This window comes from Rutidosis leptorrhynchoides, chromosome 1 (genome assembly GCF_046630445.1).
Source record: "Rutidosis leptorrhynchoides isolate AG116_Rl617_1_P2 chromosome 1, CSIRO_AGI_Rlap_v1, whole genome shotgun sequence".
NCBI classification, from domain to species: domain Eukaryota; kingdom Viridiplantae; phylum Streptophyta; class Magnoliopsida; order Asterales; family Asteraceae; genus Rutidosis; species Rutidosis leptorrhynchoides.
In genome coordinates this window covers 588427749-588440445 of record NC_092333.1, presented here as the reverse complement: position 1 = coordinate 588440445, position 12697 = coordinate 588427749, and the positions used below count along the sequence as shown (strand labels likewise).

The 12697-nt window shown below is 32.1% G+C and overlaps 1 protein-coding gene across 1 annotated transcript; it reads left to right on the top strand.

Moving 5' to 3' along the window:
* The first annotated feature begins 2300 nt into the window (after positions 1–2300).
* On the top strand, positions 2301–7785 carry LOC139883285 (protein unc-13 homolog). The gene is made up of 5 exons (XM_071867485.1): positions 2301–2918; positions 3481–4344; positions 4923–5378; positions 5829–6018; positions 6442–7785. The coding sequence occupies exons 1-5, from the start codon at positions 2490–2492 to the stop codon at positions 7371–7373; spliced, it is 2871 nt and encodes a 956-aa protein (XP_071723586.1). The 5' UTR covers positions 2301–2489; the 3' UTR covers positions 7374–7785.
* Positions 7786–12697: the final 4912 nt, after the last annotated feature.

Here is a 12697-nt window from a genome sequence, read left to right as displayed (position 1 = left end):
TTTTTTTAACCTACTTATTTACCGGACGTCCATTTGGAAGCAATCTATATCCTTAGAACATTAAGAAGCATGATTTTCTCTACTCTCGGAGTGTTTCACTTTGGGTGATGAAATGATTTCTCTTTATTCTAAATAGAGTAAGGATGGTCTACATCTTATCTCCATCATACTCCATTTATGTGAGATTAAGTATTGTCGTTCTTGTTATTATTTTGAAAATTAAAATAATTTAAGATATCGAAACATATAACATTCAAATCAAATAAAAAACCTTCATTAAAGGGTCATTGGGAGTGGCGGACGGTTGATTTCTAAAGTATATACATTGTATAGTGTAGCATGTTCGATAATACGTATAACATTATCTATATCTATATATCTAATAGACAAAACATTGTAGCACTATTCATCAATAATAACCAGGGGTATTTTCGTCATTTCACTTTTTTTTAGTCTCCAACGATAAAAGAAGCAACTCTCATAAAAGAACCAACCCTTCAATGTTACCAAAAGATGTCGAAAAAAAATTTTTACCAAAAAAATCAACTAACCTTTTTTTTTTCCCCTTTTCTTCCTCGACGATAAAGGAGGCAACTTTCATAAAAGGAACAACCCTTCAATACTACCAAAAGATGTCGAAAAACTGTTCAAAGTATTATTATATTCAATCTAATAATTGTTTTCAAGGTCTAAAACTTGTACTTATGTTTCTGGTTGAGTTGTTGTAGGTTGCTGAGTTTTGGTGCTGAAGCTGGATGCTGGTAAAGTGGCTAGCTCTAGTTGCAGTAGCAGTTCTTAAAGCCTAATTGAAGGGGTCAAGCCATTTGCTAATCACATGTGTTCCTTTTTGGTCAATGTACCTGGTACGGGGGCCAAACTGTGAATACATATAGGTGGGAGGTAGTTTGGCTTGGCTTTTATTGTTAAGGGACCAATTTCAGCCCTTTGTTATTCTTAAGGGGTCATAATGTAACCTTTTATGTTAGAGACTATATATTCCCAATTTAGGGTTATTTTTCATTTACTTTACTTTTTCAAATCGTCTGCATTCATAGATTCCTCTCAAATATTGTAATAGCAATCTAGTTAGGGTTGTTGATTTTGTTTTCAGTGATTGTTCATCTAGTTGATCAACATAGTTGTATTGTGAAAAAGGTTTATTGAATTGTGATTCTTTTGAGTGTATCAATCTCATCTGTTTGTGGTTGTGATCAAAGATCTGTAATCTTGTTCATATTTTTACAAAAACATTCTTTTTTACAAAATAGATCAACTAACTTTAAAAAAAAAACGAACGCTAAAAGAATCAACTTTCACAAAAGGAACAACCCTTCAATGTTAGATGTCGAAAAAAAATTCTTTTTTACAAAATAAATCAAGACTTTTTTTTTAACTCGCATTTAAAATGGAGCCTCCGGCGCGAAGCGAGAGCTCCACAACTAGTTGTATTCTATTTATGAATGTTGAATACTTGAACTTCGTATTCTCTTCCACTATGCATGCCCTTATTAGTTTTAGTTTCTCGCAAGGAGTAATAACGGGATATTTTAGATTGTTTTGGACCAAAATGTCATACATGGACAGTTTTTTTTTAAATTAAAACGATTATTTTCGGCCAATGAATTATGGCAAAAATCGAATAAAGTAGTTTTGAGCGTCCAAAACTGCTCTAAAACGTCATTATGAACGTCGTTGCAAAGTGTTGAAACAGTGTTCGACGGCATTCCCAACTAAAATGCAAACACATCCTCTCCACTTTGTTGCTCGTAACTTCGTATGCTCTCTAAACGAATAAATTTTAAAATTTAATATTCAAATAAACAAAAAACACAAAGTATATATATCATAATCCCGTGATTTATTTATTTATATCCATCCGAGTTATCCAACTCTTTTTTTTTTTTCTTTTTTTTTTTTTTATTTTGGCAACCACAGTTATCCAACTCGTAGCAATGCTTTTATTAAATTAATTCAAAAGTAGCATTGAGATTTTAATAAAGAGTATTTTTTTTTTTCAATTATTTTTGTTGGTTTTCAACTTATAAAAAAACATCAATATTGGTGGCTCGGTGTTGAAATCCACAACCAGACGCGTGGACATAACTCACAATCGAAACATTTAATTAATAAAATACAAAATTTATAAAATTTATTTTTCAATCATTTTAGTTAACAAAAAATAAAGAGCCGTTTACATCACCGCGTTGAACCACCGCGGCACAGCACACATCAAAAAGAAATCTATAGAAGATAAATAAAATAAATAAATCAAAAATAATATTTCATCATCGTAAATTCATAATTATTTCTTCAAACTAAAGCAAGAATCATTCTAATTTCACCAATTTCCATCACTTTTCTTTCAACTTGATATAAAACTTGTACAAAACCCCTACACATTATAATCTTACAGAATCAATTAATTTATTTACTTTTGTATAATAATTTGATCAATTATAATAATTAAAAGCCCTATAATTTTCCTCCTCATGCCAATTGAAAGTACCGCCGGTTACATGGTTCCGGCAGTATCATCAACCGTTTTGACCGATCCTTTCGGTCAGTTATCTTTAGATCTCTCTAACTCCGAGCTACGAGAAACTGCTTATGAGATCTTCGTCGGAGCTTGTCGGAGTCCCGGCGGAAGCAGGCCGTTAACTTACGTGTCTCAGTCGTCCGGCAAGTCATCTGACAGGTCATCGTCGTCGTTGCCGTCATTGCAGAGGTCGTTGACGTTAACGGCGGCTAGTAAAGTGAAGAAAGCGTTAGGTATGAAGTCTAAAAAGAAGAATAGTGATAGGCCGGTGACGGAGGACCGGCCGGCGACGGTTGGTGAGTTGATTAGGGTTCAGATGAGGATTTCGGAACAGGTTGATTCTAGGGTTAGACGTGCACTATTGCGAATTGCTGCTGGGCAGGTAATTCTGTTAATAATGTACTAGTATTTGTTTTTACTTTTTAGCTTGTTTTTGTTTTTGCTTGATGATTCATGTTTATTTCAATTGAATTTATGATAATTAGATTTGTAAAAACGTTGATAAAATTGAAAATGATTAGCGGATGTAATTGAATTTGAGTTAGTTAATCATAGTATTAAAATTTAAATGATATGTGACACTAATTGAGGACTTAGTTAATATTTGCTTCTTTTGTTCTTTGTGAATTTTGAGCTAGTTTTGGTGCTTATTAAGTAGATTTACACAAAATAGGGATTGCAGTAGTAGCACTAAAGGAATTATCTGTGAATCTTTATTTGGTTTTGATGGATTATTATTAGTTAATACAACACTTATTAGGGTTAATAAATGCACCTGAGCGGTTGTTTGTGAACTTTTTAGTTGGTTTCGATGATTTATGTGTTTACACTAACACTAACTAGGGATCGAGTATATAAAAGATTGAGCGTTTGTTTTTTTTTCCATTATTTTACGTACATCTTACCGAAATTTAGATTAAAGTCTGATTATGAGTGTTTTGTAGCTTGGCAGGCGCATTGAGTCGATAGTTCTACCTGTAGAATTTTTACACCAGTTTAAGTCCTCTGATTTCCCGACACAGAGAGAATTTGAAGTATGGCAGAGAAGACACTTGAAGGTACTTGAGGCTGGATTGTTACTCCACCCTAAACTACCTCTTGACAGAAAAGACACATCAGCTCAACAGCTCCGCCAGATCATACGTGGCGCTCGTGAAAAGCCCATGGAGACTGGGAAACATAGTGATGCGGTTCAGACTTTAAGGGCTGTTACAACACAGCTTGCTTGTCGGTCAATTGATGATTATGCCCCTGACACATGCCATTGGGCGGATGGGGTCCCATTGAATCTGAGGCTTTATCAAGTTCTTCTTGAAGCTCTTTTTGATGTTGAAGAGCCAACATCCATGATTGAAGAGGTTGATGAAGTGTTAGAACTTATTAAAAAGACCTGGGGTATTTTAGGAATAGACCAGAAGTTTCATAATCTTTGTTTCTCATGGGTTTTGTTTAACCATTACGTTTGTACGGGTCAAGTTGAGGATGATTTTCTTTTTGCTGCCGATAATTTATTGTTAGAAGTCAAGAAAGATGCAAAGTCAACTTTGGATTCAGGGTATTCCAAGATTTTGTGTTCGACAATGAACTCGATGCTGGAGTGGGCAGAAAGAGGTCTTTTAGCTTACCATGAGTCCTTTTACAGGAGTAATATTGACATAATGCGAAGTATTCTCTCTCTTGGGTTATCTGCAGCCACCGTTTTGGCAGAAGAAAATCCTCGTGAAAATGGTACAATGAATGTCACTGATGTTGCAAATGCTAAAGTTGACATTTACATCAGGTCATCGATGCGCAAGGCTTTTTGTCAGGCAAGTGCTTTTTTTCTTCTGCATCAGTTAGCTGTGCGTTTAATATCGAAACTGATTTGTCATGATTTAAAATGTCCAAATATCAAACCTATGAAAAAGTTAACGAGTGAATTGTCTTAATATATAAGTTCATGACAACTGTTTCGTGGTCCTTATTTAGAACTTTAGATAAGTCGTTATAGAAAAATAACCCACAGTTGATTACTTCAATTTACATGTATGTCCATTGCAAGATCAATGTATTTATGTCACAGGGAATGGGTCATTTTCGCATCTTGTGAAGGACTGGGTTCGGTTGATCTGTTTCCTATTTATTTTTATTTTTTTTACTCTCTCTTTAAAAGTACGATACGTTCATTATGATTTAAGATATATTGTATTATAAATACAAATGTTGTGAATCAAAAGTAGAATTTGGGCGACTTTGACCCATTAAATTTTAGTTGAGTTTTTTGCTTTGATCCAATTGACCCGCCAGATACAGGACGTTATGCAAATAAACCATTGTAAGCATTTCAGCCTCTATAATTGATGTAGCTTTGATGTAAGACTCATTCTTTTTCGTTTATTATAATCAGGAAAGCGAGAAAGTACGTGTAAGCAGGAAATCAGCGAAAAGCCAACTAAATAACCTTCCCGCACTCTGCATGCTTGCACAAGATGTTACTGACTTAGCATTTACTGAAAAGGAAATATACAGTCCAATACTTCAAACATGGCATCCTCTTGCAGTAGGTGTAGCTGTAGCAACTCTTCATTCTTGTTTTGGGCAAGAGGTACAAAAGTTTGTCTCAGGGATTAAAGAATTGACTCCTGATATAATACAAGTACTGATATCAGCCGACAAGCTGGAAAAGGATTTGGTACAGATGGCGGTGGAAGATTCGGTCAATAGTGATGATGGTGGAAAGTCAATAATTCAAGAGATGACTCCTTATGAAGCTGAAGCTGTGATTGTAGATTTGGTCAAATCTTGGATAAAGATCCGAGTTGATAGACTCGAGGAATGGGTTGATAGAAATTTGCAACAAGAGGTAGGCTTCTCACACTTCTGTTATGTTCATGTAAAATAGAGATGCGGGCCAGGTACTGTATCAAAAATGCGTTACTTGTAAATATCAACGTGTTTTATGCTTAAAGCTATTTCGGAGCTTGTAAGCCTTGAATATACTCTTTACACGACTTTCAACCCGTTTTTCTGATTAAATATTTCTAAGTTTGCCCCATTTGATCTGGTAGTGATTAAACATTGCCCTAGTCAACCTGTTTAGATTAGCACTCCTGTAGTGTTAATGGTTCACATTGACACCAGTACTCCTGTAGTGTTTAACAGTTTACATTATTATACCTCTATTGAAAGATGTGGTGAGTATTAACTGTGGTATCAGTTTTCTGAAAATCAAAAAATATTAAATGGTGAAGTTTCAAATAGCATCTAAAATTACTTAAAATTTTAAATTAACCAATGCTCTCCCTTATTACAGGTGTGGAACCCAAAAGCAAACAGAGAACGGTTTGCTCCTTCTGCAGTAGAAGTTCTGAGAACTATTGATGAAACTCTAGAAGCGTTCTTTCTATTGCCAATACCAATGCATCCCGATTTACTTCCTGGGTTGATGAATGGCCTTGATAAATGCCTTCAAGATTACATATTGAAGGCAAAATCTGGTTCTGGTAAGCCTAATATTAACTTATAGATTTTAATCATTTTGAGGTGGAAAAAAGGGTGAATTAGATAACAGGTCAAATGGAATCATATTTTGTATCTATATGGACAGGCTGGGTTGCCTAGACATACTTTCTTATTTTGATAATTTGAACTATAAATATTCAAAAAACTTCATGTTTTTCCGATAACAATTGTGTTATTAGTAGATGATTTGGGAAGTTATATTCTTAATAAACACAATGAGGGTGACTTCAATCTGTTTGACTTGATCAAATCGTTGAACTAATTTTTTTTGAGATTGAACATAACAGGATCCACCAATTTATTAGTAAATATGTTAAATTGTAACGTTCATGATGACCCAAATTTCCTTTGTTTTTTTTTTGTCTGATAAATAAAGTTCAATTTTTTATTTTTTTTACATATAGGATCTCGAAGTTCTTTTCTTCCCGTATTGCCTCCTTTGACTCGATGTGACGGTGGCTCAAAACTCGGTGTATTCAAGAAAAAAGATAGGTCACATATACTTCAACGGAGTAAATCTCGACTGAACACTATAGATGATAATGATTCCTATGATATAACACGATTGTGTGTACGTGTTAATACTTTTAACCATATCAGAAAAGATTTAGAAGTGTTGGAGAAGAGGACGATCACCCACTTAAAAAGTATCGGAATTCGCGAGGGTAGTATCGTTGATGGTTCGAGAAAAAACTTTAAGTTATCTTCGTCTACTTGTGTTGAAGCAATTCGACAAGTATGTGAGGCAACTGCATATAAGCTCGTGTTTCACGAGTTAAGTCATGTATTTTGGGATGGTTTATACACTGGGGAACTTTCATATTCAAGAATCGAACCTTTTCTACAAGAGCTAGAACAGAATCTCGAAATTATAGCAGAAACCGTACAAGATAATACCATACGAACACGACTGATCACTAACATAATGAGAGCTTCTTTTGAAGGTTTTTTGTTGGTTTTGTTAGCCGGAGGGCCTTCTCGTAATTTCACTCTTGATGATGCGTTGATCATACAAGAAGATTTCCGGTTTCTTATGGATTTGTTTTGGTCAAATGGTGATGGGTTACCACGCGAACTGATAGACAGACATTCAGTCTTGGTGAAAGGTGTACTACCCCTTTTCTCGAGTGATACCGCTAGCCTTATTGAAACTTTTAAGTGTTTAATGATTGATAGTCACGGTTCATCTACCAAATCAAGACTTCCTTTACCTTCAACTGCTGACCAGTGGGGTCCGTCTGAACCAAACACGATTTTGAGAGTTTTGTGTCATCGTAATGACAAGGCAGCCACTACCTTCCTAAAAAAGACTTACAATCTACCAAAAAAACTGTAAGATGGATTGTCTTTGTTTGTCTAACTTTGAGTCTCTACAGAATGTGATACATCGTCGGATGCACGCTATGGAGCCTTTGTTGATGGTATCCGAGCATAGCGAGGAGTGTATTTTGAAATTATATGATAATTTTGTTGTGGTGTGATTATTCAAAGTGATCTGGGATAAAACCCATATGAAAATGCAGCTAATATGTACAGAAACAGAGGGTGCGGTAAGATTTCGTTTTTTTTTCTTTTTATCTCTAGAGTGAATTTCAACGTTGTTTGATCATCTGATTGTAGATAAAGATTATTGTATTGTTGTATATGAGTAGATAGTTTTGATTATAAGAGGTTTGTTAACCCAATTGTGGGAATGATTATACAACTCATAACTGTTCAAGTTATATTTTATGTATACCATTATGATTTATGCATGTAAACATGTTATCCATATGGGTTTGGCCTCTTGGGGCATCAGTGCATCACATATGTTGAGGTATATGAGAGGATGATTGTATATGGTTATATGGTTGTTTTGCACATACATAAAGAACTGAGAAACCACCTCATTTGTAACTTTAGGACAATGACCATGGTTTCCAGAACCTTATTTGTACAAAAAACATGGAGCTGCACTCATAGTTTCCAAATGCAAAGTTAGACCACTAGGGAGTCGAAACACCGAATTCGGTAGTGTCTTATAATAAGACACTGAAATTTAACACTAAAGTGAGAAATCGTTGATTGTTTAATTCATTTTTAAATAATTATTTAACTTATTTTTTATACTTATAATTATTTTTTATTTAATTTATTATAAAGTATAAATATTTATAATTTTAAAGCCACTGAAATTTGCTAGATTCACAAAATATGTCTAAGAGCCCATTTAAAAAATATATAAAGTAAATTTAGCCTAAAATATGTGGCCCACTTAATTATCAAATTGGTCCATTTTATTTAACCTAAATAATAGTCACTATCTTATTCTTCTTTCATATTCCTTCAACAAATGTCATCTGCAAACAAAAAAATACCCATGAATTCTCAAAAGCAAAAATTAAAAATAAAATAAAAAAGATAAAGAAAAAAAGAAGCCAATAAAAAAGAAGGATACATTGAAATCTCAACGTCGGCTAGCTAACGCCGAAAGGCAACGGTGAAGTTTAACGGCGCTTTAACGTCGGGACAGAGTGACCACGGTCACTGTCCCCGGCTTCGGATTCCTTTAACGGCGGAAAACGGTGTCGACTCCTAGTGCTCTTATGCTACTATACAAAGTTTCGGGTCACAATTTACGTACATGACAAAGTTTGGACATTTTCGTTTTGTATAAGACCATCTGTAACGGGTCCAAGTGACCCCGTTACTTTCTGATTTGGCAATAAGATTGCAGCTGTATCCCATCGTCACTTTCCTCCGTTTCTATGGCGTTTGAAGCAAAGAGACACCGCAAGCAACGGCTGTTTCTTCTTTTTTTATTTTATTTTTTATTAATTTAAAAATATTATTTTTATCCCCATTTAATACTTAACCCAATTAGATTTTAACACATCATCACAATACTCCAAATTAACACCAAAAAGTAACACCACCAATACTCCACTCAACAAAGTAACACGTCCTACTCATCCAAAATGTGACGACCCGGAAATTTCCGACCAAATTTAAACTTAATCTTTATATGATTTCGACAAGATAAGTAAAGTCTGTAATGTTGAGTCTCAAAAATTTTGAACTGTTTCACATATTCATTGACCTTCGACTGTTCCAACGATTCACGAACAATTAATTGTAAATAGATATGTGTGTATACATACTTTTGAATAAATAAAAATACACTATAGTTAATTGGAATCGAAAATGTAAAATAATAAACAGAATAATTAAGTATTGTCAAAATGAATAAATATATATGATTATTATTAATAATTATAATATATATAAAATGTATAAGTAACAAATATTCAACATATGCTATCATAATATTAAATGTAAATACAAATTAAAAATATATTTGTTATAAAAAATTTATCATTAATTTTATTATTATTAATTGAAATGAACATTTTTATGATTATTAGTATCATTATTATTATTATTATTATTATTATTATTATTATTATTATTATTATTATTATTATTATTATTATTATTATTATTATTATTAGAAATATTAATATTACTATCATTATTAATTTTATTATTAATCATAATAATACTGAGTTTATTTTTGATTAGTATGTTTATTATTATTAATAAAATATATAATAATATCAATATTATTATTATTTATATAATATAATTATTAATTATATATAAAAAAATTTAAATAATATATATAGAGACAAAGATATCACGCGTAATTTGTTAGATGTCTTAATCCGTTTTAACAGCTGCTGTTTTGCTTGTGATATATGGTCGACCCATAATTGCTATAAATCAATCCATATTTTTCCATACTCATCAAAAATTCAATAGCTGCTATATGATATTTTTATTTTTATTTTTATTTCAGCTTAAAACCTCTGTTACCATAATTATTTTGCTATATCTCGAATTCAATAAAAATTTTCAAAATTCAACAATGCAGATGTGTTAGGATACATGTACTTGAACTATCTGCAAAGCTTCGAATTCTAATTTTTCAAATTGATTATTAATTTCGAAGTCAAAGTTAATTTAAAAAAAAGTCAACCTTTTGTTCATCGTAAAATTCATAACTGTTTTGATGTTTTCTATTAAGTTGATGATTTAGAAAGTTTTTAGGGACGAGTTGGAACACAATTCGTGTTATAAACGTTGTCCAAAACGTTCTCAATTGCAAAAATCATTATTTTTTTTAAACCCACGACGAGCTGCAGAGCATCTGTTCTTTATTATATTTTTTTTTCGATTTCTGATTAATCCCAGTAAGTATGAATTACGTACGATTATGTGGAAGACCCTAAATCTTTGATTGTGTTAAATAATTTGGTTTTGATTTTTGGATTGATTAAACTGTGAGTGTTGAAGAAGATGATGAAATCAGAAATAAGATAAATAGATTTAAATTAGGATTTAAAACAGAAAAGGAGCAACAGAGTGATGGTTTGGTATGTGTTGGGTTAACCAAGAGGTCTCGTGTTCGAGCCTAGGCGGAAGAGTTATTTTTTTGAAGGGTTTATTCTTTAAGGTAGCTACATATTATTGTTATTATCATTATTATTATCATTATTATTATTGTTGTTGCTGTTATTGTTACTATTAATTATTATTACTAATTATTATTATCATCAACATAACTTATGATATTATCATTATTTTCATTATTATTAGTATTAGTATTATAAATACTAGTATTATAAATTAACACTTATTATTATTATTAAAGAAAGTAAATTATTACTAATATTATGATTACCAATATTATTATCATTATAAAGTATTAGCATTTAGTATTATTATTATCATTATAACTAATATATATAGATATATTATAATTATTATCATGATTATAATTATTATTATTATCATAACTATCAGTAACGAAAAAATTGATATTTTTACAAGTATTATTATTAATATACTTATTATTAATATAATTATTATTAACATTATTACTTTATTTAGTAATATCAAGTATTATTATTATTTTTACCAATATTAATATAACTTTTGTATCATTATAATTACTATTAGTAACAAACAAATAGTATATATATATATATATATATATATATATATATATATATATATAACATATTTAATACATATAACATAACGAAAAATAAATATTTTCATATACAAAAAGAATATATGAGACATATATATATTATTAATATAAAAATGATATAATTAATAAATTAAATATATATAAACTTATTCGATTACGGTTGTGTGTATTAATAGATATACAATTGATATAGGTTCGTGAATCCGAGGCCAACCCTGCATTGTTCAGTATCGTCGTATGAATATTTTTACTACAAAATATCGTATTGTGAGTTCATTTGCTCCCTTTTACTCTTTACATTTTTGGGACTGAGAATACATGCGCTGTTTATAACTGTTTTACTAAATTCTTTTGAGATACATATTTTTGAACTGAGAATATATGAACTGCTTCTATAAACGTTTGACGAAATAGACACAAATATTCAAAAACTACATTCTATGATAGAATTATTTGGATTCAGAGGTTCGATTTCTATGTGATTGTATTATCGACCATCGGTGAGATGATTTTGTCATTGCACGCACGCATTAGCTCCCGAAATGGTTCGATATAGTAGTTAGTAACGGTGAGATGATTTTGTCATTGCACGCACGCATTAGCTCCCGTTTTAGCTACCATCGGCGAGATGATTTTGCATTGCACGCACGCATTAGCTCCCGATGTATTGTATTGTATTGCATTCGACTTTGTAGTTAGTAACGGAGAGATGATTTTGTCATTGCACGCACGCATTAGCTCCCGTTTTAGCTACCCTCGGAGAGATGATTTTGCATTGTGCGCACGCATTAGCTCCCGTTGTAAAATTTATATTGTATTAACTTCCATGGTGAGATGATTTTGCATTGCACGCATGCATTAGCTACCGTTGGTGAGTTGTTTGAAAGGTTCCGGTGTTCTTCATATGAATGATTTTACAGCAGGAGTAGACCTGCACAGATTGTTTTCTAACTATGAGTATCTTGTGGTCTATTATATAATTGGAAATGATTGTTTATGATAAACTTATGAACTCACCAACCTTTTGGTTGACACTTTAAAGCATGTTTATTCTCAGGTATTAAAGAAATCTTCCGCTGTGCATTTGCTAATTTAGAGATACTGCTTGGAGTTATTCATGGCATATTTCTAAAGACGTTGCATTCGAGTCGTTGAGTTCAACAAGATTACCATTAAGTCATTTATAGTTTGGATAGAAGATATGCATGCCTGTCAATTTTTCGATGTAATGAAAGTTTGTCTTTTAAAAACGAATGCAATGTCTGTAAAATGTATCATATAGAGGTCAAGTACCTCGCGATGTAACCAAATGTAATGTATTCGTCCAGATGGATTAGGACGGGTCTCTACAGGTGGTATCAGAGCAGTGGTCTTAGCGAATCAGGTCTTGCATTAGTGTGTCTAACTGATAGTTGTTAGGATGCATTAGTGAGTCTGGACTTCGACCGTGTCTGCATGTCAAAAGTTTTGCTTATCATTTCGTGTCGAAAATTACCTGCTTATCATTCTTAGGGAATCATTTTCTTATCATTCTTAGTCTAGACACATCTTACTGCCTTTATTGCATAGATAGTGTATAGATAAAATTCATATCTTAGCGTATCTGATAATTCATATCTTAGCGT